At 42.1% G+C, this 27,318-nt stretch overlaps 1 protein-coding gene across 3 annotated transcripts in view; it reads right to left on the reverse strand.

Annotated features, from left to right (window-relative positions):
- Gli3 (GLI family zinc finger 3) overlaps positions 1-27,318 on the reverse strand; it is a 268,430-nt gene that overhangs the window by 110,022 nt on the left and 131,090 nt on the right. For all 3 annotated transcript variants that reach the window (XM_036187579.1, XM_036187580.1, XM_036187581.1), the window contains one exon: positions 6,217-6,322. In XM_036187579.1, the coding sequence (XP_036043472.1) occupies positions 6,217-6,322 (106 nt within the window). The remainder of the gene's footprint in view (positions 1-6,216; positions 6,323-27,318) is intronic.

The following is a 27,318-nucleotide window of genomic DNA, read 5'->3' on the forward strand; positions in this document are numbered from 1 at the left end:
AAGTAAGTGTTGGTTATTTATGCATGTTTGAATGCAGACTTGTCAAAAGTAATTAAGTGTACCTACCACACCTGTGGTTGGCTTTGTAAAATGTCCCATTAGCCTCATATTCTACAGCAGTGCACACTGATATCTAAGTTTTCTAGCTACAGAGAAACTTTAAAATCGAAAACCTGTACATGTATGGGGCTTTTATAGCGCTCCTCTAGATTGCCATGTGTTCATCTTAGCATGTTGCAGAAGCCAGTATAAGATGCCCACCCCCTCCCACAGGTTTCTATAGAAAACCCAGGCCTACAAAGTGCAGGGGGTCTTTTTTCTAGCAGAGCAAGGACCGTGGAGTCTAATCCCTAAACTAAATAAAAGAGAGGCTTGGCCCACTCCAAAGCTGTATGCATTCTCATGTTTGGATGTCCATAAGCTTAAAATGGGGCTAATTATAAAACCTCTGACATAGGGTTTGTTTTAAGTATCACATCAGATAATAATGTAAAGCCTTTAAAATTGTAAGTCATCAGCATTGGCTGTGGTCATATTATGTATTCTTTTTCCCATGAAAACTCTTGTTTCTTTTGTCCTTTATCCATGAAATTCTGATATTCATAATATAACTAGTACCCAACTGCAAAGAGACGACAGATCTCTGCAACAGTAGCTGATTTACTATGGGGGAATCAGCTTGGCTGTGGGAAGCATTTGCCATTGTAGCTGGAACTTTTAATAGAATTTTAGCAATCAAGCATTTTGATTTCTCACTCCTGAGTGTACTAGCTTTGTCGGCATGAGGAAACGCTCTAATAAAATGAAACAAATGAAAAGAAAAAGAAAAATGGCAGCAGCCTAACAAACAACAGTCCACTGTCATCACTAAAAACAATTACTCAGGAGCTACAGGGTTTACAGCACAGACTCAGCGATGCATATGCAAGGAAATAAACAGTCTTTGCCTTGAGAGATGTCATTACAATCTAGTTTTTTACTTTTTCTGGGTGGGAAGGCGGGGTTAGTTGGGTTGCTACGGCACTCAATGTAATCTGATGTTATTGTACTTTACCACTCTCAGAGTCATCTATGGTAGACCCCAACTCTGGAAGATCAAAAAAAACTACCTTTCTTTCTTCAATCTAAATTATGTTATTAAAACATTCCAAACCAGAAAAATGTAAGATTTTTCTAAATCGCCATATCTTAGTGATAAAGTCCCTCAGAATGAAGTGAAACCACTATTTTGCATATGCACCCATCATAAAGTTTTAAGTAAAGGGCCAGGCTGAAGGCTTCTTTTGAAGAAATATTATATGCATTCCCAATAAGCATATTTAGCACTAAGGAGATGCTGAGTTCAGTGGTGCAGGGAGACTAGCAGGCAGAGTAGAAGCCCCGGTCATCTACTTACTGTTTCTTTCTCTAGATATTTACCACAATGGTGTATCTTTTCTTGCACTTTCTCTCTCTGGGAAGTAATGAATGCAATCATTCTCCAAACTTGCTGCTCACTTCTGCTCTCAAACCTAAAAGGCTGTCTAATCACGGGGTGGGGAGGGGGTGGTGGACCTTCCTTGTCCTAGTGTACTCTATTTCAAAGCTAATATTAATGCTCTTCCCTGTACTTCTGCTCACTTCTTGTGAAAAGAATAGCTCTTCTTAGAGTGATTGCAGTGAGTTGGGCAGCCTCCATGTAAGCCACCTTGACTCAAGGAAAGAACCATGAGAGTGCTCACTTCTCACTGGACAGCAAAGAGAGCACAGCTTCTCTAAAAGGAATTAGTAAAGTGGAAGGTGGCGTACCCAGCATCCGTGTGCTGGCTGGAGAGGCAGCCTAGTGAAGTGCTGTTCTCATCCACAGCACGAGGCAAGCAGAGTGCTCAGTTCCACTGGCAGGAAGATCAGATCAGCGGGGCTTGAATTATTGCAATGGATTAGTAACTAAGGACTCAGCTTTGGAAAATGAATTGTGGAGCTCAGTATAAAGCACGGGTGAGTCCAAAAATCTAATTCATACTGGTTCATGAATGAGAAAAACTTGGCTCAAAAGAGTTTTACATACAGAATAGATCCCAAAAACACCCAACTGTAAATGAATGTGAATGAAATCATACTGGAATCCAAAACACTTTATAATTTGGGTATCTAAAAATGCATCATGCCTACTTTTAAAAAGAACCACGGTCAAGTAAGTTCCAACACCTAAAATGTACACAAACTCAAAATGCAAAAGTACATTCTTCACTGCTGTAGAAACAGTCACTTGAAAATGTAAGTGGAGCAAGATGTAACTGACCAACTGTCTACATTTTCAAAGAATTTTTTAAAACAGGTAGTAAGTTGTAGGCTAGAGGGCTTTAAGGCCCACAGGCTTTGCTAAGATCCAGTCTGATGTAAACAACTCAAGCTAGGAAAGAGAGAAGACTGAACAGAAACCACACGTACACTGCTGTACTGTGTGTCTGGTTGATCCCTGATGCAGCAAATCTGTTCAGTAATATGCTGCCTGGACTTTGGTGTTTTCTCTAAAACACTATGTTCTATACATAGAATCTGTGATAACAGTTTGAGAGAGAAAGAGACATTCCAATGCCAGTTAGGCACCAGCCCCGGCGCATTTACTTAGAACAACTCACAAGATGAGGAAAGAGTTCTCACAGTCAGTGTTTAACCTATTTGAATGACATAAACATGATGCACCAGTTGTTCATTTCATAAAACAATTTAATGTGACAACCTACAGAGACAGTACCTATGCCACGACTCATTTATTATACCTTTTAAATTTAAATACATGATTTTGAGCTAAAAGAAATACTAATAAATTTGACATTATTTCTAGTACTATATTTTAATCCATTTAGATTTCTATGTTTGAGCTACCCTGCTCATCCATAAAGTGTGGCTAACAATGTGAGAGCAAGGAGGTAAGCTAAAGGCATTTCCTATAACAAACTCGGCTTTTTAGCAGAAGCTGACACATTTCCGTACATATTTATAAGGCTTCTTGGTTATTATTAGGCTGTAATTGCAGTTGTTCTAACACCTAATAAGCCATGGTTGGAAAAACAAAAGCAGGTTAATTTGTGATTTCCTCTACTCATTCAGAGGCAAATTAAGTGTCAAACAGCTAATACAGAACATATTTCATTTTATGAGATTTTAATTTAATTCTGCACCATATCATTGATGCCTTAATATAGGGTGGTTTATCTAAAAAGAGAGGCAATTTATAAACCTTTTCAATAGAATCTTTAATGATGGAATATGATAGCATAATTACCGCAGCGCCTGCCATCCTTCTGAACACTGGTCTGTCAGCATTTCCATCAACACAGACCCTTATTTTGCAGACTTATAATTTAGGTTTTAAAGTTGGCACCAAAAGAACAATTGTGTTTACAAAATAATGAGAATACCTCCAAGTTTTATCTTCTCGTAATTAAAATATTCATTCTAAAAGCTTAGTAAGCTCACTTGATTTCATTTTCTAGAAGACAATTAAAAGGCAAGCATTTTGGAATTCAAATTCTGCAAAAGATACTTTTCTATTTTACAGTTACTACTTTGAAGATTTGGGTATATGGGTCACCTTTGCTATCAACACTCTCAGCTTTAACAATCATAGATGTGCCCTTATCACCTGTTAGAAGGGTACAGGCAGCTGGGGTCATCATGGAGCATGACCAGAAGAAACTTGGTTCCAGTATACATTAATCCTAAGCATGCATTTTGAGAGACAACCTTTGCAGAGTACATATATGACTGTTATTGAGCCCTTCCTGCAAAGCAGATTCCTTCATTTCAATAAAGTGAAAGGACCATACCACTGGGAACTTGCCTGAGTCTACAACACAGGTGAGTGGCAAAACCAAAGGATAATTCAAACATCCTGATAGCTCAGCCATCACCTCAAAGACTGGACCAGCCCGTCTGTGCTCTGAACACCATTTACATGTCTGTCTGTTCATATGCTGAGAACTTTCCACCAAGTAGCAAAGAGCAGTGACAATTCCTAACAAATCCCAAGCAAAAAGAAAACTATGACAATAAATGGGTACACATGAGACACAGCAGACATGGCCTCTGGGATAACAGAACATGAACCACAGCTCCCCCTGCAAAGGCACTGAAGACAAGCCAAAGAGTGTCATGCTACAAAAGCAGGGAGATGAGACTTGCTCTAACTCTGAGAGCCCATGTTATAAACTCATTATCTACCTAGGGGTGTGCTAGGACAAACTGAAGTGGAACAATCCCAGAAAACTACAGACATGAGGTTCCATGTTCCATACTCACAGCCCAACATTCTCTCAGAAGCCTAAGAACTGGCAACCAGCCTTATATCACAGCTCTTTGATACATGTAGGCTGCTCAAGAACAATTTAGTCAATTACTGTTAAGTATCTTAAAACTTGGCTGAAAAAGTAGAAAGTACTGGGAAGCTTAGAAAGCCCAGCTCAGAGTCACAGTTGAAGGAAAAGCCCATGGTCAACTCACAGCTCCTCCAGGCCCGACATAACCTTATCTGTGTCACTGCTTTTGTTAGGAACTCAAGCAAGGTCTAGAATATACAACAGGGGTTATAGGAGGCTTTGCTGTTACTGCCAGAGAACCAATAGGTAGAGTTTCAATTGATAACTTCCTATTTGAATTCACTTCTAAGATGAACTATAATTACGCCCAGCAGAAAGAGTTCAGCGTATTATTTGAGGTTAGTTAAAAAAAATTTCTCTAGAACATGGTTTTTGAAAGAGTGAAGAACTCCCAGATTCCACGGAATATCTGATTAAATTACTTCTTCAGAAAGACTCGAATCTGGGAGGAATTAGCCATCTTTGTCTCGAAGATATTGTGTGATCTAGGTACAGGATAGAATCCCTTCTAAGATCCATGTGGTCCCATCCATATTATAAAGATTCTGTAAGACAAGGCAAGTTACGTGTCATCTTGTAAACTCACAGCTATGAATCTACTTCCTTTTGTGTAACAGAACTTCCTTTGGTCCTTTGGTTTTAAGTGAGTGTATTTTTAGCAGGCTTCAGAACATTGTAAACCCCTGCTTGTATTCCAGTAAAAGTCACAAGAATAAGTCTCAAGTTCCTGTATTCTCCCTCTGTAAATACCCCCGTTCTTCTGCAATGCTCACAGAAGTCTCAATGCAGATTTATTACTTACCGCCGGGCAAATCCGAACTGAAATTACAATTCAGTAATGGGAGATGGATCCAAAAAACGGTTGGTAAAATATTATATGTGTACTTGGGCATGCAGTTAGAACTGTTAATATCAATTAATTCTGTTCACAGAGGAGGACTTATTTTAAAACAACTTCATTTTTCTTCAGCATACCATATAATTACCCAGCTGTAACTAATAGTCAGAGAGATGCAATCTAGCATCTATAGAACCAGCATTATTCTTCAAAGTATTATTTGTGCTTTTCTAACTCCAATGTTTCAGAACAGGAGGTGATTATTACATATGACTACATGTGTACCAAGGCCATTAGCAGGGAACAGCCCCTCCTGGAGAATGTGTCCAATTATTATAGTTTATGACAGTTTTCTGGATGGTACTGCAAAACAATGTTCTGTTAGTTTGTAAACCCACGATTCTTTTCCTTTCCCCTCAAAACCAAGTGAGATAATATTTATTTCCATGAGTTTTTTCCTTTTATAATACATTTTATCACCACATTCTTTTCTTTTATCTTATATGAACCATGTGCTCAATCACATTTGCCATTTTGTTTGGGTGACATACTCATCAATCAAGTGACTGTTGGTATATGGGCCATGGGGACTCTGAAAATCCTCCATAAAGATTTCATTTTGATTCATTGTAATCCGTGGGTCAGAATCTTCATGTAACAAAAATTTTAGTATGTAGAACTCCAAACCTAAATCACAACCAAACACACATGCTAAGTGGCAAACTTCCACTAAGGTTTAACTTTAACCCTTCAAGTTTATAACTCTCAGCTATTTGTCCCTCATCGGCAAAATATTCAGATAACAGTTGCCAGCTAAAGCATGTGACAGGCATCCTCAGAAAGCACAGGGTCTGATTCAGTGAATCTAGGCGCAGACAGAGCTTTGCTAGGTTTCCAGGGTAAATCTAATACTGCTATCGCACCTTCAAAGCCCAGAAGACATGCATTAAGAGTCCCGAAGCCATAAAAGCCAGTATTTAGATCCATTTCATTAATGGGTAACGTTTTAATACTTACACATGTAATGGAGGAATAGGAGATGGATCATAATGGTAACGGCCCTCATGATGTCTGGCATCGATTGGTACAGGAGGATGGAAGGCAGGGAAAAGATGAGGAGGGTCTGAAAAGGAAAGAAAGTACACCTTACATAAAATGAATACTTTGAGACACCATTTCAATTCAAAGCAACTTTACTGCACAGAATCTTTTAAGAATTTCATGAGCTGGGACCAAAGAGATGAATCAATGATTAAGAGGACTTGCTCTCTTGCAGAGGGACCTGAGTTTGATTCTTAACACCCATGTCCAGTAGCTGAAAACAACTTAGAACCAAGGGATCGAATGCCTTTGTGTGGCTTCCATGGGAACCTAGAGTCATGTGCACATAGCCCCATATAGACACACACATACACATAATTAAAAAATAAAACCTTATAAAAGTAAATTTCTAGGATAATTGTTGAAGTCTAATGAAGAGGCTCACTGACATACTGTGGAAATATGACTAGGCAAATAATACATGCCTGCTCTGGAGAAAGTAGAGCCTGTGAATGCACCTAACACCTCACCAGAACAGCAAGAATGAGAGGAACAGCATAGCTTCCTACCCAGGAAGGAAGGCTGCCCAGAGGGAAGACAAGTGGGACACACGAAACTAGAAAGAAAATTATACTGCCAAATGAAATTTAAATGAATGCACTATAACATTAATGTTTTAGTGTCATGCCCGTGGTATTTTTAAAGGTGTTCTTCCCATGGTTTCTGCTGGTATTACATTCACATATTACATACATAGCCTAAAACATTAAATGCATGTTTCTCTTTCTCTTTGGCCTAAGTTAGGCCTCCATAGTTCCAACACCAGGGTAGTCAAACTTCCTCTTTCCCAAAAGAGGCCCATGGACCTAACTGAGAGTGATGGTCAGATCTACTGTGCATCATTACAGAGGGAGATCTGGGGAAACTGAGGCAACCACAGTCACTGTAGCCCATCCCCTCTGTTCTTCCTCACATCCTGTCCATCATTTTCTAGGTCTTGTGTATGTGTTCAAATTGACATAACCTCCTTACCCAAATTTACTTCTACCAGTTGTCTCTGCAAGTCTGAAAATAAAGTTTTAATTAAAATATAGTGATGTGCTGTTCAAATTGAGGAGAATCTGAATGTGTTTTATAACTAGAAGTATGACTGAGGATTTGTATTAATGTTTTATCCAAGTTCCAAGGAATAAAATAAAGGAGACCCAAACCTGTATATTTAGCACCAATGCTAAGGAATATTACAGCAAATACGCCAGAACATGATCCTTAAATACTGCCACTGAGCACTGACAGTCACCTGTCACAGCAGAGGGACACAGCAGAGCACTCCTGGGAACTGACACGCACAGAAACCACAACCTAGAATTGTACCCAGTTACTTCAAGGATTCTGAAGATTATAATTAGCAGGCTTATAGTCAAGTCAAACAGACGCTCAATCAGCAGGTTTGGGGCATCCAGATCAGTCAGTGGAAAGTACAGAACCAGGCAGCAAGGTCTGAGAAACGGCACCAAGTACAGCAAGCAAGTGTGTGAACCACACCTCTGAGTCAGCAACGACGCACACCAACTAAGAACACCAAGTAATAAAAGTTACGTGGACATGGTGACTATTAAACTGCTGAATCCAGATGAATCTCATTTTAGCCCCTCTAGATCCTCCTAGTTCGCATTTTTCCTCAATATCTTTTAGGATGTAAGCTGCGTTCCCTCCCTTTATTTGGAGGGGGTTCCCCTTGCAAACTTGCTTTAAAGATCTAAGTATACTTTAGAATAAAAAGTTAACAGGGAAAAACTATGATTTTGCACTGACTGAATACATGTGGCCCAAACTGCATTTTGACTAGGTACCCAGCAATGTTCAAAACTTAGAAAATAATACAAGAGGTCTATGAAACTGAGCAATATCACTTACTCAATGAATCTTGTACTATCAACCAAGGAGAAAGTGAACAGTATAGAAGCAGAGAAGGAATTAATTTGGTATTATCAACTCAGTGTCACTGTGGCAGCATGAAGTTTATCAGGTGGGGTTACCCGATCGCTTGTTACGCCTCACACACTGCATAAGTACATACAAAAAAAAATCGACTGTATTTTAACAATTAGTACTCAAGGATGTAAGCCAGTTCTGCTGTAATGTGGTATCACTCAGCTTGCTAAGTTTGACTTTAGAGCAGAAGTTTATTCAGCCATGTGGCAATTCACTGTTACACTTAACTCAGCAATCCTAAGATGAAAAGCTATCTTATGGAAAGCCAAAATGTCCTAATTTATTTAATCAGTTTTGATAGAAGTATCTTATTCATCCTCCTTAAGACAACAGAAACTAAATGGAACAGTCTTTGAGACTAGTTGGAACGTCTGCCAGATTCTCATTGAATGTGTCTGAAACTTTTAATTTTCAAATAAAATCACATTAATCACAATCAAAAAACTAGGATAAAGACAGGTGATCATCAACTATGGGCAGTCTCTCCTTCCTTTCCACACCAAAATAGGCTTGGCTCTGCAGCAATCCATCCTACCCCACCCTCATTATTCTTGGAAATTAAAGAAACACGTTTAATAGACTTGTGTGGAAATTACACAATCATAAAGTATGGCTCACTTCTGAAGGGCTTTTCATATGCACCTGTCTTGGGTGATACTTCCATAACTGTGTTGGGGTTGGAACATAAGAGTTTTACTCTCTTACATTTTGATTCCTGACTGTACTGTTAACATTAATCCACCAGATGAGGGGATAGTAAGTGCATTTTGTTGTTTCCATCTGGGTGCAACTATGAATTATGGCTAAATTCAACACTATGTTTCACATACAGAGGCATGAAGTATGTAAACATATCCATATTTAATGAATACCTCCCATATCCTAAAAATAAGTCATTACCTTTTATATGAGTCTGTACAATGAAGCTGCAGAGATTATATACATAGGAAAGGGGACCAAACAGCTAATCTAATAAAATTAAGAATGCCAAATGAGTGGCAGAGTCTCTCCCCTGTGACAATGCTGATCTTGAATGCATTTTCCCATCTTGTCATTTTCAAGAAAAGTTTTGTTGCAGTTTCAGTCATGGGAGGAAAATATTCAATACAGGGACTGTGGCATTTAGTGAAGTCCTCACCTGTTAAGTCTAAAGAGTTCTGTGAGTTTGAAAGTTAATTATAAGTACATCTTGTAGCGCTTTTTACATAAAGTGTTATGCTCAAGGAAACTTAAGAGTTATTAATTCCAGAACTGGGTCTAAATAAAGGACAGAAAATTAACAGATGTGATGTCATGTGACCAAAAGACAACTGGCTGTAGTAGTGTTTTGCAACTCATAGGCTTTCCTATTGATTAAGTTTAAACAGGGTTTTCTGAACTGTTGAAGATCATGTGAACAACTGTGGTTTTCATTGGCTATTCACAGAAATCACCCTCCTAATCCACTTTTGGGGAACTGGTAAAGACAGCCCCTCTTTTGATTTGAATCATGCTCGACACAGCCTGAAATGATAAAGAATAACATGCAGAACAGGCACTCCTCTAACATGTGGAAGTGACAGGAGTGACCCTACAGTCCTCAGAAGACGTTCCCGAGTCCACCAATGCCCGCCTCACCCTGCATCCTGGTTTGTTGTTTCTATGCATCAGCAGCGTATTCCATCACAGACACAAAGCTGTCCAAGAAAACCCACAAGACAAGAAAAGGTCCCTGTTGCCAGCAGCCGTTATAATCAGCCACCTCAAGGTTTATTTTTTACACATGAGCAGCGCAGCTGGGGTGCATCATAACTCAATATATGTGTAATATGTTACAGCACCATAGCCATCTTTTGCCCTAGGATGTGACAAAACACTCCATGATGACTTCTCCAAAGTCAGGCGAAAACTGCTGAAGCAGAAGGAAGTGCCAGCAAACCTGGCTACCTCCTATTTATCATACAATTTCCTGACTGATGGTTCCACAAACCAGCTGCTAAGTGCTGTGTACTCTACTGTCAGCAAACTAACGCGCTAAATGGAAGACAGGGAGAATAATGTGCAGCACTGGTAGAATCAATTTTACTGAGAGAATTAAAATTCCAGCAGGTAGGGGTGGGAGTGCAGAGCCGTGGTAAGCAGTGGACTACACAGAAGCATGGCTGCAAAGATGATTTATTACAGATTTGCACAAGGTTTCACTGGGGTACCAGAGGCCTCTTATACTAAACAGAGATTTGAAAGGTGTGTCCTACCAAAGCCCTTAGCATAAAAGTCTTTTAACCTTATGAATATGTAATTGGCTTATATACCTTTAAATAGAAGTACATGGTGAAAATATTTGAGCTGGGTAGAGTTGTCAGTATTCAGCCTTACACTGCCTGTCAACATGCTAAGTCAGGGGGTTAATTCAAACTGAGAGGGATTGAGTTTGAGGTCTCTTCACAAGAGCATGGGCTGATCAGAAAAACCTATGGCCAAGGAACAACCAAGGACATGTGGAAACTGATCTTTAGTTGCAGCCCTCTTCCAAGAAATAGTTTTAGTATCCTCAGGCTATCAGATCTCTTGGATGCCATCCTGGGAAACAGTCTTTTAAGGTTTGAAATTTACATACAAAAATTGTAGATTAAAAAAGAGAGAGATCAAAGTCAACTCAGTGCCTGAAGGAGTAATTCACCAAATGATGCCAGCGTGGCCTGATTGCCCAGGAGGTAGTAGATGAGAAATCAACGGCCAGGTGCAGCAATCCTCCTGGGTGATTTAGATAATACCAAAGGGGTCTGACTTGGGACTGTACTAAGACTAAAGCTAGGAATGCTATACCTGATGTTAGTCACCCCTGTACCTGCTGTCAGTAAAAAGACCATTAGAAAGATGCTGATATCCACTGTGCTAAATTCAATACAAACCCCCACTCATATAAAATGAGGTCTCAAGTTGGGGAGGCAGGAAGAAACAGAGAAAGGAAAAACAAAAACAACGGTAAGAAATTCCATGGATGGAATTGTGTGGAGACACATCCCAGACCTTACCACATCTTCTTTGAACTTGAGGCACTTTCAGTCATCACCTCTTCCAGGGACCAGTGGCCTAAGCAGACGTTGTAGCAGCTGACTTTAAGATCCAGACTGATTCATTAGTGCACACTCTTGCTTCTCTTGCCTTTGGACAGCATGGTACCCAGGAAGAACTGATCTGGCCCCTCAGGAGACATGCTAGATACTTCACCAGAAGCCTTAAGCCTTGAGTTAGACAGTCTTTGTTTCTCCACAGTCTGCTGAGAGGAATCTAAGGAGTCTTACTGCACATGGACCAAATAGGCCTGTTCAGTATCCCTGTAGCATCATCCCATGGAGTACCATGATGCTGTTCTTCTTAAATATATGCTACATAGAGTTTGAAACTTCTTCAGAGTCATGAATACGCATCATCATGTTTGTATGGCACAAGATGATGTGGAGGGACTTGCACCCAGCAGATGTAGATGTAGTGTTATGTGACAATGTTATTTATGATCAGATGACATAATGTCATGAAAGTCTTAAAAAACTGTGGCTCTACATACTGTAGAAATTATGTTAGATGTATTCAAAGAACCTGTTTGTCACTTCATAGCATGGTAGAAGGCTTGACTTGGAGAGCACATACTTCAAAAAGAAATGGAACTGTCAATCAATTCAACTTCTGTAATTAAGGTTTTACTGAAAAACTGCCTTGCTCATTCGTCTACCTGGTTCCTGTTAGCCACATTCACACAACAGTGGTAGAACCTTCTTGTGGTGATATTTTGTGTATGCTCTGACAAATAAAGCTTGCCTGAAGAGCAGAGGGCAAAGCCAGCCACTAGTTAGCCATAGAGGCCAGTCCGTGGAGTGACACACACCTTTAATTCCAGCACTTGGGATCTCATGCCTATGCTCCCAGTACTTGGGATCTCATGCCTTTGCTCCCAGTACTTGGGAGGCACACACACCTTTAATCCCAGCACTGGGGAGGTTGAGACAGGAACTCACTCACTCTCTTTTTGGCTGAGGAGCTGTTGAGGTGAGGGGTGGTTGTGGTTTATTCCTTTGTCTCTCTGATCTTTCAGCATTTACCCTGATATCTGGCTCCAGGTTTTCATTAGGACCAATTAGGATTCCTGCCACAGCTTCTAGTCTTATGAAATATAGCACAGGGTCCATATCCACAAAACCCAAATTTACAGCCAAGGTTTGACATACTTGTTATTAGATCATGAGGTAGTTTTCAAAAACTTTTTTACAGCTCAGAAAACATGTCACTTTTTATATACATTCAGAAATCTACTTGAGTGACACTACTATTACATAGGTAGAACAACGTAAATGTCAATCTGCATTGTTTAGGATTATCTTTAGAGTGAAGCTGTTCATGCCAGTAAGACACATCTGGTTTTAGCAAAACCTCTAAGGAACAGATAACTTCTAAGACAAATACTATGAACAAAATCAACTCTAAATCTATCAAACCACGATAACCACTTAATTTTTCAAATTTAAGTTTAAACTAAGCAAAACGTGTAGGTTTTCATTGAAGGTTGACTGGCAAAACCCAAATAAACAAAACACCTGCTATTTCTAAAACCCAAGAACTTTGTACTTCTGGCAAGCAAAGCACCTCAAGTTCTGACTAAGTTGACTATGGTGTATATTTCCCAACTACTCAAATGCCAAACCTTCACTACATCTTCTATGCAAGTACGTAGGCAAATATGAAATTAATTTAACTGATATTTTAGATCTAACTGCTACCAACCATGGCACTCTCATCACATTACAGTTCATCCTCTTTGTAGTACTCAAATTCATGCTGTGGCCTTTAGCAGACCTAATTGTAGTTTTCCACAAGACAGTGATGAATGATGCTCTAACACGTGACTTGACAAAAGAATCATCAGACTTTGGTTACCTCAACTGTGTCCTGGGTAGGGAAGAAATGGTTGCTTCTGTCATTTCTAGAAACTTCTACTTTCTCTTGTCAGCAGATTTGCAGGCTTCTCATCTCTAGATCTCATCTACTGGATGCCCAAAAGCATAAAACAAAACCATACCTCCATACAGGCCACCAAGACTCTCTGGAATGTGTCTAGTCTATGTTTCCTCATACAGGCATAATCTGCCACACTTCTGATTTTCAGCCTTCCATGCCAAGACAAGGGAGAAAAAAAAATAACCAGAGAGGCAGCAAAGAGAAGTATGAGAAGGTACACAGCTATTGTATCTAATCTTCAAACTCACCCAAGGAAATCACATAAAAGCATACAAATCTATTTCTTTGAAACATGCTAATAATGGATTTTGTTGACAATAAATAAGCTTGGAGGCTAAAAGATAAGTTAGTTCTTAGTGACAAATTCTTTCATCAATACTTTTATAAATATCAGTACTTTTTATAGCACAATTCAAAGGTCAGACCCATAGCTACAAAAATATATATTTGGATTCTTGGCACATATGATGAAAAAGCAGAGGCTAGGGTGTGTTCATGACAAGTGGCCAGCAACCTTAGTTCCATATGCAAGAGCCATGGAGTTAATATACTCAGAAATCGCCTAAATTAGTTAGGAAACCAAGGCCCAGCAAAGGTGATGTTTAGGAGTTGTGTTCTATTCAAAAGAACCAAAAGTACTTCAAGTACTTTTTAGCGCTGTAAATTTAGAACTGCATGCATGGATCCCCTTAGCCATCTTGAAAACAGCATTTCTAAAGCTGTTTTACTGTCCTTGTGACTTATCTCTCTGTATTTCCCAGTATCAGGATGAAAGGAAATTCCAGTATCTGTTTAGATCCACCCCAAGTCTCATAAAATAAGGCCTGTGAAACAAGTGAGACAGTCTTTCCATCTACTACCAGGGCACACATGAGACAGGATCACTGTCAGTGGACAGAAATGCAGGCATAGTTATAAGTCTTCAACTTCTCTCTCAACCCTGTATCTGAAGTATGAACCCCGAGGAGCAATCAGGTACCACATACCCAAGTCTTCCTGGAGAGGTCTGGCACAAGGCTCTGAGTGTTGACACTGGCCTCCAGGGATCTACCAAGGAGAATAATGTTCAATAGCCAGAGAGCTGTGCATCACTAAAGTCAATGGAAAACCACCAACATCTTGAGTATGCTGGCTGGCAACCATATTCCTCAGTGGTAGAGAACGTGCTTAGCATGCAGAAATACCTAAATTAGTTCCCAATGCTGGGGGTGGAGAATGAGAGAGAATTAAACAAGAAATGAATGACACACACATTCTTTTTGTTCAAAATTAGACAAGTTTTTTAAAGAATGGATTATTCCCCTCTCTGCTTAATTTCTACCATTATCCCATTTATCATTTCTGTCAACGAAGAGCTAAAGTTTTCCCACTGTTTGCCTCAATAGCCACAATAATCAAAATGATAGTGAAAATAAATGGAATCCACAGAATATGCTTATGTGTTTAAAGCATAAAAAGCCTTTAGACAGCTGATGCCATTTATTCTTCATATGTCTTGGCCTTAAGAAGCAAGTAAGTCCTTTACAAATAGATGGGAAACCCAGTTAAGGCATCTGTCAATGGCCTGTGGGAAAAGAATACAAGATGTGGGTACTGGGACTTCAAAGTCAATGCTCTTAGACAATTTACTTAACATGGTCAGTGTTTAGGTTTTTTCATTATTTCTTATCTAAATTATATAGGATCCCACATTATCCACTATTTAGCTACCTAGAAATATAGCACATATTTTGAGAAAGATTTCATTTCTGTAACTTTTTAAAATACAGCATTATATTTGTTTGATTTTATTTTTAGTTATTGTTTATCAATCACAGCACCTAATTTATAAACTGTACTTTGCCACAGGCTTCCAAAAGAAGTCATGAAATGCACCCTCCAAGGGGGGGATACCATGCTCCTCATATTTACCTAAAACCCAGAATGGACCATGAACCTCCCTTGGTCAAATATGTGGTGTACAAAATAACCTACCCATCTTCATTCTGTCTATGCACTGAGGCCTTCTAGCCTTGACAGTCTAGCTAAGCCCAGGATCTCCAACTGAGAATGGGGACTCCTCAGGCAGCCATCTGTGTCCATGTTATATGCTGTCCCATTTGCTGATAATGAATCACCCCTGTTATGGTAATGGGTATGCAATGTTTCCCATAGGTTCATGTTTTGAATGTTCAATGTACTATTTGAAGATGTTCTGGAAACTTCTAGAGATAGTGCTTCGCTAGAGGAAGGAGGTCACTAAAGCATAGAGTTGGAAACATGCTTTCTCTGGCCACTTCCTGTCTTGCTCTCTATTTCCGGACTGGCTATGAACTGAAGAGCTTCCTTCTACCACAAGCTCCTACTGCCATGATATTCTTCCTAACCAAGTGGGATCAAAAGACAATGGACTGAACCCTCTAGAACCATGAGCTAAAATTAAGTTCGCTTCTTTTAAATGGTTTTCTGTCATATATTTGGTCATAAAGACAAAGGGCTAACACACTGACCTACGTAGTTTTAATTGTAAATGTGACACAGCCTACAGTCATTTGAGAAGAGAATCTCAACTGAAGGATTTACCACATCAAATTGGTCTGTCAGCATATCTATGTGAATTGATGAGAAAGGGCCTGGCCCACTGTGTACAGCACATTCTCAGGCAGGTGGTCCTGAGTTAAATAAAGAAGCCACTCAAGCAGTGAGCTAGCCAGCAGCATTCCTTCATAGTTTCTGCTTCAAGTTACTGCTTTGAGGTACCATCGCTTCTTCCATTAATGACAGACTATAACCTGCAAATTAAGTCAAATAAATCCTTTCCTTCCCAGTGTTGCTGCTTTTGGTCATGGTATTTGGCACAGCTACAGAAGGAAGGTAGAACAGAAAGTGGTACCAAGACGGGGTGTTACTATGATAGATTTGACTGACGATGTAGCTTTTTAATGACTTTACACTATTTTGTTGGAGGATTGTGAAAGATCTTGGAACTCTGGGCTAGAAAAGTTGTTGAGAGCTTAAAGCTCAGAACCTTGTTGTTGGGGAAAACTTGAAAATATGGGCTGGGGGAATCTGGCTTGTGAGGTTTCAGAGGAAAGCAAAGTCTCAAGCCTTAGGATGGCACCCATTTATGTCATATTTTACATTAAGAATCTGTGTATGCTGATCAGCTGGGGTTAAAGAATCAGTTATTACTAACAAGAGATCAGCACCATTGAAATGAAATCTTTCGTGCAATTTCATCAGGAAAATAGAGTGCTTATAGAGCTGGAGCTGACGTTAATAAGCTGTGGTTAATAAGAGTGCCACTGAGTGCAATCTTCCGCACTTCCCCAGAACAATAGAAAAGTACTTCCTCAGAATCAGTGCACAGAGCTGGTCCAAGGTGGGCAGGCTACATTTAGAGCTTGCAGAGAACTTAGCAGATGGTATGTTGGAGGCACCCAAGTGGTGCTGGTCTCGAAGGTATGTAGGGGTCACGGAGATCAGCAGAAGCTTGGTACAATGTGGAAGGGTCAGCGTCTCTGTTGATAGGGTACGGAGGAAAAGTAGAACTGAAATAAACTAGAATACATGTGTTCTCATCTGTGTCTTAGCAACTACTGATGAGAGAATGAAAATGCTACTTCCTAAGTCAGCCTATTAGTGCTTCCTTGAGGTTATGGGCTCCTGCCTCCTCTCTTTGTAATTCAAGGGAACTGATGTTACTGCTACCTGTGGACCTCACAGAGGGGCTGTATCACATCCTGCCTCCTTCTTTGCTTACTAGACTACAGGCTTTTGCATGCATAGTGGAATACCCCCACACACACCATGGGTCATTCGCTGTACCCCTCTATCTTGCCAGGCATAGTGCTCACAAGTCCTACTTCACACTCACAACAACAGATCGTAACTGTCTGCTTTCCCACCTCGGCCACCTGGGCTGGTGAGAGCTGAAGAGACTCACTTATCCTTAAGCAGCCACCAGGAACACACAAATGTTTAGTACACAACTGAGTGAAGAGGAAGATTAAAAAAAAAAAAAAAAAGAGGCCACACAATGGCAACAGTGGTTTGAGGCAGATCTCCCTCCTGGGCATTACAGGAAACATCCATCTACCTTAGAGGCTTGCCTTCCCTTCAGAATTCTGTGTAGATTTCCACATGCTCCCTAAACTCAGCATTCCAGCACCAGATGCCAGGCTCACATCTACACATCCTAATCCAAACCTTAGGGCTCTGAAATCCACCTTCTAGCCTGCTGGGCAAAGGGTGACTTCATGTGGGCACTGTAATTCCCAGCCCTACCACCTCCACAGGACAAGACAGATTATGGTGGCACTCAGTAATAATACTGCCACAGTGAGCACTAAAATCTTTTCAAGGACTCCTTTGCAACCAAGAAAACGGTGATGCTCTGGTGCATTCAGGATATTTGATCAGGCTGCTAATACCCATCTGCAAGGAGCTCTTTGACACAAAAGGTTGGAGGTCGAAAGTTTAAAGGCTCCTGACAGAAATGACAGGGGCCCCTTTGCCCCCGCCCTCTTTCTGTCAATAACATCAAAGGTCCTACAGCCTGCTCTTCATGCTAGTATTGTATGCCTTTGGATTCCACTGGAATTCCAGCATGTTTATTGCATACTGGGAGCATTAAAAGGCTCCACTTTCTTGTCTCTTAAACTCTGAACTCGCATTGTCTAGCAAGAACACACAAAGCTTTTAAGCAACGAGTTTATTTTAAGATCTTCTCTCACCATGGCTGTACAATAAGAAAGCACAGCCGAGGCTGCTTTGCAAGGATGAAGGAGGAAATGAGAGAAAGGAAAGACTCCCCCACTGCTCAGGGGAAAGGAATCCCTTTCACATGCTTGGCTCATGAGAACACAAGCAGGAAAACACTTCCTAATTTCCTTTCCCCTGCAATTCTACAGCAGCCTCCAGTCACACATTCTGCAGACATCCTCCAAGATGTTAGCCACGTGGGCTTATAGCAAATGTTATCATCTAAGGGATTCTAAAATTCTTTCTTCTTAAGAGCAACTTCTCCAGCCCCATACGTCTGGCCAATAGCTACTCCAAAGTTACCTGAATACACAGATGCCAAACCCACAGGGATTTGCATGACAGCTCCAGCTATTCCAAGAACCACTCTCTAAAGTTCTACACACACACTCCTTGGCTAGTTCTCATCACTGTCTCATGTGGCTTCCCATCTTGATTCTTAGTTTAATTCCATCTGAAATGCTGAATAAATCCCACATTATTTCCAATCTGCCACCTTTTAGTGCAGCCAACTCCATGGCAAAGCCTTTGAATACCTTTAATAAGGCACCTTGCCTGAGCTCCGAAACCAGCAGTGTCCACTGAGGACAACTGGTCTTCATTTTCACTTCCTCTCCCAGTTTCTTAAAAGCAATGCAAGCTGAAATGCTCAGGAATCTAAGAGGAATTCAAAGGAACATCGGTCCACTCTTAGGACTGGGGCAGCAAAAACTCTGGAGTATCTACAAACCTTCCTATTCGGATAGGGGCCACTGGGGACACCCCTTTCATGGGAGCTAAGTAACCCTGGACCTACTCTCAGGGAACAGAAGTCTTTGGTTGTACAGGGTCTGTGCTTTCTGAGGCCACAAGATTTCCTGTCAATTCCCTGTTGTGACTGGGTGAGTGACCTCGATGGCTGGCTCCTCTCAAAGTCCTCTATCAAGACCCAGCAGCTACTTACCTCATCTAAACAGGCCTAAACTCCACCAAGTCTCCAGGTATTCTCTATCTGCATCCTCTCCTCACTCTCCCCAACATGGCCACTGGTTTCTAGACAAATTTCATGGACTCAATCTTTATAAATTAGTTAATGACATCTAAATTCAGTGGCATCCCTTTGTTTCCATGGGCTTCTAAGCACCAGTCTTCTTCGGGAGTCTGTATCTGTCTGTTTCACCTGAATGCACAACTACAGTTTTAGGACCCACAGCCTCAACCAGGATGTTCCTCTGTCCTGCTGAATGGGGACATAACCTCACAAAAAGGACACCCTCCTCTTACTTCCTCGGTGAGCTGCCACTTGCCAAGGAGCACAGTCTACACACATTTCCAGAGAGCAAAAATGCTTCCCACAATTCTTAGTCAGTTGTATTATTAAAGGCTAACGCTAGAAGAAGCTAAGATCCTTGATCCATTTAAAACAAAGCACAGGTTTCATGACTGAGAGAAATCCACAGACCCAGTGGATGATAATGTGTCTGTCAGTCACCTTCTTTTGTTTGAGACAGGGTCTCGCTATATTGCCCCTGCTGGCCTGGAATTCTCTATGTCAAACAGGCTGGCTTCACACAGAGATCCACCTGCTTCTACCTCCCAAATGCTAGGATTAATGGCATGTACCACCATACAGAGTGACCTGCCAATCATCCTGGCACCAAATTTATCATTTTTTTTTTTAGTATGAGTCCCTAGAAATGTCATCTTTTCTTCTCAGTTTCCCGTTCTCCAAAATTCAGGTTCAGCACCCCAAGGACACATGACCCTCAACTGGGGTGCCCTTGCCAGAATAATACATCTGTTCTCCATCGCATCCATGGCAGCTGGAAGTGTTCTCTGTTTCAAACCATAGTTCCTAATAAACAAATTACAATAACAACTACAGTCATGAAACATATTTATTTCAACTAAAAAGTCAAGACAAAATGAGTCTCCTATTTACTTCCCATAGAGTTCAAGGCACCAAATGATATAGGAAAGGAGCCCAAGAATCCCAAAGTATGTACACTTAAGGACTTATTGCTCTTTCTGAGTCCTTTTGGACATAGTATCCTAGTTCACAAGAGAAGAAACACATTTATGTGGATATTCACAGCTCTGCAGTTGGTCTGGTGGCTCAGGAAATGCTTCTCCCTGTTCCTCTCCCCCATCCCCCATCCTAAGGCACAGAAGGGTTCTCCACATCTTCATCCCTCAGTAACTCCTGAGACCATGAAAAAAATAATTATATCCAGGTACACGCTCAGGGGGTAAATGACTATCACTTACTGAGCCTCCATATATGCTAAAGCAGTTTTCACGAATTTTCTTGTTTACATAGCATTCAGAGAAGTGAGTGTTCATATGCAATCTTCATAAATGAGAAAGCAGAGATCCAAGAAGCGCTCTTCAGTCAGGTAGGAAGTGGCAGAACTCGGCCTGGAGTCCAAGGCTCCTTGATTGCTGTCTGCCTGCCCTGGCTGGGGGCCTGTGCCCTGAGTGATGTTACCAGGGCAAAGGTTCTCACTCTGGCAGCTCTACCAGGCTTGGTTCAACTGTCTGCTCAGACACGACAAAGAGATGAGTGGTGGTGAGAACCAGAGTTCTTCACTGTGGCCACGGTGCAGAGAGTAACAGAGAAAGGTGTCCAGTGGCCCCTGAGTCTCCCAGGCATTGATATGAGCTGGGGCAGGAACAAGAGGTATCCATATTTCAGTAATACTGCCAAGGGGTGTGGTCCCTTATCTCTGTGCCAATGAAAAGCAGGATGACACAAAATGAAGACAAAATGTTAGTCTTCCATCCTGATTTTAGTTCTCCGTGAAGAATCTATGTAAAACTAGCTATTTAAGAGGTCACTATCCTTGCTCCAAGGGGCCCAAGCTGTTTCCATCTTGAAATTCTTACTTTCTGAAGCAGGAAAGCCCAGGCTCCCTAAGCATCTGTAATTGAACTCTAAACACAACTACTCTTCCCTCCCACATACTCCCAACTCGACACCTGGTCTGCCTCACCACTTGTCTAAAACAAATGCCAGATTCTACTAGAAAGCTATCTCAGGTACACCACTACAGTTCATATACCTCCCTCACTCAAAGGCTCAAATGAGCAGGGGTTGGTACCCTTATCCTCACAGGGGCTCTACTTTAAACCTGCATTCTCCTGTCCTGCCATGCCAATACCTCACACAATTCAACAGGGAACTAACTGTCCTGTAACCCCAAGCTGGGCAAGCAGGACACAATCCAGACCGAGGACAACACTCACAATGTAAGTAGGGCATTGGCCATGGCTAACAATGTTGCCCTGCCATTCACTGGCCATCCTGAGGGCTAGGAGGGCTTGTTTCAATCAACAGTGAATGAAACAGAAGTCTCTCTACACGTAAATAAATCATAATTACTAACTGCAGGAAGTACACAGCTCTCTCCTCCCCTTGTGGCCACTGCAGAGGAATTCCCAGGCCAGACAGCTGGGCTAGCACAAAAGCCCTAGAACAAGCTGAGGCAATATCTGCTTACTCTGCTCAGTTTATTATTTAAACAGTTCCTTAACGACTCTTCCTGGAGGTGAGGGAGGCCAGACTATTTGCCTTCCCTTCACAAAGCAGATATGCATGGCTTATTTGAATCTCTCCAAGGTTTACTTTAGTCCCTAGTTAAATACCTTCCGCCACAGAGTCAAACAAACAGTTCACTTCATTAGAAAAGCAAACAGTTTAGAAGAGAATACCCTCTGCACTTGAGGGGAACCAAGCTGCGAGTGAAACCGTCCGCCTGGGAAGCCAGTGCAGAAGCCCTGGCAGCAGGGAGCAGGGAGCTCACTTCAAAAGCCTTTTCACAAATATTTCACACATTCAGTGGTAATTAACAGATAACCCTGAAGAGATTATCTGCCCTCAGGGCCAAGGGCCCTCCAGGATTATCCACACCACCAGAGAATAGAAAGCAGAGCCCGGAGTGTGTGCAAGTCCACACACGCACTGCATTTCTTTGCCTGTAAGTCCAAGTTGATAAAAGTCACCTATGAACACGGGAAATTGAGAAGCAATTCTCTTGCTGCACTCCACTTAAAATAATTAAGCCAAAGCTCCTTGAAATTAATGCAGTTTTTCCAACAGACAAGAGCACAGAGCCTGCAGTGTATTCATTCACAGGATCCAAGCAGGATGGGGAAGTCGCTAATGTTGGACGCACTAAGACACCGAAGGGCAGACTGTGAGCAGGACTGGGTCTGCATATGTTTGTTGTTGTTGTCACTGCAAGAGCCCCTAGAATAGAACAGAGTCAACAGACCACTGAGGCCTGAAGTTGTGCTAGAAAGCAGACAAGTCCTACTGAGTCCAGTAGGGTACTCAGTGCCCTCCTCTGGTCTTAGAGGCCCTTTAAAGAGAGAGACGTGAACATACCTAGCGATCTAAGACTCAGAGGACTGTTGACATCTTTAAAAACCAGATGGGCTGCATTCTATTGCCTACAGAAAACAAGAAACTGAAACAGCAGAGGCCTGACTGTTCTACACACATAGAGAGTGCCAAGCTAGCCAGAGGTACATGATGAGACCCTGCCTCAAACGAACAGGGAGCAAAGAACAAACGTGAAGAACAGTGAGGTGGCTCAGTAGGTGAGGAGAGTTGCCGGCAAACTTGAGGACTAAAGTTGAGTCCCATCATGGTCAAAGAAGACTCCCACCCCACTAAGTTGCGGACCTCCAGTTAAGAGCCTTGGCGCATGGCTTCCCCCTGCCCCCTCGGCCACATAAAGAAACACACAAAGCAAAAGTAACTCAGCAAGGTAATTTCTTTTTGCAAAAATGGTGCTCCAGGACCCAAACAGGACTATTCAGCACATGAGGCCAAGACAACTGGGGTCTTTTATTCCTCACTCAGGGGGTGACATCTCATCCTTTTGGTGAGGGCTCACAATCTGACACCATGCACTAATCAGTGCAAAGTCCAGGGAATACAGGCTCTTGCCTGAACTACCTTCGATGGGAAAAAGAAAGTTTCTCTTAGGAACACAGAGAGAAAGTAAAAAGTAACTTCTTTCTGAATAAATGTATTTGCTGTCACTGCCACACACACCTCAGCAGTGGACAGGCACTAAATAAAACTAAAGTGGTGGTGTAGCTGTCCCATTACCACTTGACTTTGGAGTCTCATCGATGCTACAGTTTTTCTGGACATAAGTAATTCTAGTACTCATGGACCTCAGAATTTGGTAAACTTAAATGCCAAGTACAATAAATAATTAAAGACTCTATTAAAACTATAAATCACTCATGAAATTTAATACTGTCATGAAGAGTAATTAAACACTAATGTAATAAATCTATAAAAGAAATAAAAAAATACACAGCAGAAGGGGATCTTAGAAGTGGATGCTTCTGTGTGGGGACCTGAAGAGAAATCTTCCTGCCCCAACAGTAATGTCCTTTTAGTTTCCAAAGCCAAAGGTAAACATAAATAAAAGGCTTTGTTCCTAAGTAAGTTCAAGGCTGAGGGCAAAATATACCCAATGCTGCCAGCATCCCTGCATTATCTTTTTTAAGGAAAACAAAGATGGGCCAGAGAGAAGCAGAGCTGGGAGGTTTCTCTAGGGAGGCAAAGGAAGGGGTAGGAGAGAAAGGATCAGAGTCCTCCTCCACTCATAGGAAGGCCATGGAGGAGCAGAGCTGGGAGGCGGCAGCATGGGGCTTCCCAGAGCTTTCATGGAGGACCCACAGGGTTGTTTGTAATGTTGGGAATGGGACTGAGCTGATGACTGAAGCTTGAAGTCATGCTGTCTCAGTTACTTTCTGGTTGCTGCTGTAAAATGCCCAACAGAAGCACCTTAAGGAAGGAGGGGTTGGGTTATTCTGGCTCACAGTGTGAGGGTACAGCTCACTGTGTTGTGGAAAGCACCATGGCAGGAGCACAAGGCAGCTCCTGTATTGTCTCTGCAGTCAGGAAGCAGAGAAAAAACGAATGCTTTGCTCAGCTTGATTTATCCTCTTCATTCCACTTAGAAGTCCAGCTCATAGAGTGCTGCCACCCACATTTAAGGTGGAAATTCTTTCCCAGTTCAATTAACAAAACCTAGAAACTCCCTCTCAGACATGCCCAGAGGTTTGTCTATGATTATAGATCTGTCAAGTTCACAGTAAGTATTAACCATCATCACATATGGTAAACAATTGTTCTTGGCTATTCACCAACTGTGGATCTTAAGATTTTTGATAAAGCAAATGGAAACAGTTTGTTTTCTAGGCTGTTTAAGTTCAAACATTTTAGATCTCAAGTTGTCAAAAATTACATAAGAAAAATATAATATCATGAACAGACTTACCTACCAGCACCGGTAGGTCTCAAAAACTGTTGGTTCTTGGGAAGACAAAGGGACAGGTATATTCCCAGGTGCCCCAAGAGCATGCTGACCCTGACCCACAAGCCACCGAGAGGCCCAGCAGTTCAAATTGAGATGGTATGACATGGAAGAAAGTGAGAGCAGGCTGCAGAAGGGTTGGAAGCCTGTACCAGCCACCAAGGAGGGTCAGTCAGAGGACCCAGATGACCAGTGTGACTTTACAAAATACTGCTTTGCTGGTTAATATGGTCGGAACTGTTGCAGATGGATGACATTCAGAAAGAGATTGAGAGAAGAAAACACTCAGAATTCAGGCAGGGGTGGGAATAGAAGTCAATGGAGTGGAAAGACATCCCTGGGTGTAGAAAAGGGACAGTGAATAAGGATGGCAAAAGAAACAAAGGCTGTGTGTGGTTTGGGGATGCATCAGCGCTATCCTGGGAGCCAGGGACAGGAAGGAGTGCGTTCTGTCTGGAGTATGTGGAAATTCAGACTCCAAGCAAACACCCCAGAGAGGAATATCCAGGCCAGGAACTAGACAGCCAAGTCTGTCCTCCAAAGGAAAGGAGAGGATGTGCCCTAAGGGCGGGAAGTGTGACAACAGGTGAGTGAAATCTGCCCACAAAGAGCGTAGACACATTGAGAGATGTCTGTGGGCGAAGGATGAACAGATAGAAAAACTGAGGCACCAGAGAGCCTTAGCCATCAGCTTACCAAGGTGCCGAGAGAGGAGGCTGTTCCTTACAGAAGACTTCACACTTACCAAGTGTGTGGTGAGCGGAGGGCTTGTTAAGGGGACTAAAATGCTCTGTCATGTTGGGGGAAAACAGCCTGGGAGCAGAGGCCCAGACAAAAGACATGGGAGGTCAGGGGGTGTTCTGGTGGGCCTAGCCCGGCCCTGGCTGCTGGCAGAACTGCACCTGAACACATGGAAGTGGGAGGTGAGGACTCCGGTATGAGCTGAGGTCTGAAGACTTAGTGACAGGTCTGAGTGGGGCCAGGCACCCTGCTGGGCTCTAGGCTCTAGAGAGGATGCATATTAGCATTCACCTCCTCCTCTACCCCCCAAAAAAGAGGGAAGGAGGAAAAGACAAATAGGGAAGTAGCTGGTTCTAAAGTGTGTGTCAAAGTACTCCTTCAAGTGGCAGCGGGAGAAACAAGTCCAGTGAGGCTCACAATAGAGATGAGGTGAGAGACTATCACTAACTGCTTAAAATTATCATGGGTGGTGGCCTTCCAAGTAGCATGTGAGCAGAGTCCCTGACCTGAAGTCCTCCCTCTCTCCATATATTAATTGTTTATCAGAGGAGCAATGTTGCTGTTCTTTTCCTCATTTTACAAATATAATTATTAGTAATTAATGAAAAATCATGCTGCAAGAGAAAGAGACAGACAGACAGACAGGCAGAGACAGAGTGAGACAGAGACAGAGAGACAAAGACAGAGGAAGAGTTCCTTCTCAAGGGGAACTGGAGTTCTTTAACAAGGGGGCAAGGGGAAAGAGGGTGGGCTATTTCTTTTCGCATTAGTCTTGACCTAAGGGAGACATCAGAATGCTTGCACCCTAGCTTCCTAGAGCAAGCAGAAGGGATGTATGTGCCTGCCCTCAGCACTGTGATACTTGCTAGGAGCTGTGCATTTCTCTGCTTAATGAGAAGGAAGGGAGTCTAAAACTTGGGTATAAGGGGCTAGGAAAAACCATGACAGACACCAACCAAAGCAGACTCCAGTCAGGAAGATACCTCAAGACCATAACCTAACTGCTTGATGTATCATAGGAATACCTAGCTCGGGGTTACAGCCAGGGCTGGGAGGTGGAAGCCAATGTGGGGCTGAAAGCTGAGTGCAAAGGCCAGAGAGTAGGCTGGGTTTATGATGCTACAAAACTTACAGCTGCTGGAGCCAGTCCAAGGGACAGGGGACCCCTAAAAAAAGCTGTGGTCTACTTTGCCCCTTCCATCTCTAACTTCAGTTTCGTTATTTACACTCCTGGGTTGAATGTGGTATAAAAATTCCAAGGAGGCAGGCAAAGGAGCAAGAAGGGGAGACAAAGAAGAGCTAACAAACAGGCAACAGCTTTGAAGGAGTAAGTGTGGAGAAGAAACAGCGAATTCACGGGCACTCCTGCTGCTTTTAATGCTTTCGCTCAACAGCTGGAGAAAATGTTTGATCAAAATATTTGTATTATTGTGTTTAAGTGAAATGACATATGACAGCTCATTATCCCAAACTCAGAATTCCCACAGCATCTGTCACAGCCACCCTATTACAGACAGTTACTCTCCCCAGGAGATAGAGAGGCTGGAGTGGGAGATGTGTGACATGAAAGCCAGCAGGCACTGGACCCCAGGCAGGGTGGGCTTATGTAAACAAGAGGAAAGGGTAGGAGAGGAGTGGGTGCCGTGCAGAGGCCACCACTGTCCTCTCCTCTGCAAGAAGCACTGTACCCTACCAGAGCTCTTCATGTCTGGGTCATGGCTGTGCCTCAGCTCTTGAACATCATTTGACAAGCTTTATTTACTATCTAAATCTTTATAACAGATCTGAAGAAGAAAAGTTAATCTTTTCAAGATTACCATACCACTTTCCCCATCCTGACAGGGGTACCTGTATGCCTCTCACAGCAACCCTTCAGCTAAGGGTCTCAGGGATGCCATTGCCATATTCTTCCAGACACCTTTAGCATCTGATGTTATAGGTCCAGTCCAGACATGTGAGGAAGTGTAAATCATCTACCAAATCCTTCAAATCCCACAACCGATGAGGGAACCACGTGATATGAATTCTATATAGACCAAGCTCTGTGCTCAGAGAGGGTGAGCAACAGGCCCAAAGTCTCACAGCTGATCACAGCAGAGGAACCTCAGGGCCCCAAAATAAAGTGATCCAATTTTTCTGAACATCCAAATTTTTAGATATAAAACCTGACATAAACCCCCAAGTTCATTTCAGGAGTCAAAACCAAATGGTACCATGTGTATAGAAGTGTTCTGTAAGCTGGAAAGCATTGTATCAACTGAAGATGGTGTCTGACCTGTATACAGAG

This window comes from Onychomys torridus, chromosome 5 (genome assembly GCF_903995425.1).
Source record: "Onychomys torridus chromosome 5, mOncTor1.1, whole genome shotgun sequence".
NCBI lineage: Eukaryota > Metazoa > Chordata > Mammalia > Rodentia > Cricetidae > Onychomys > Onychomys torridus.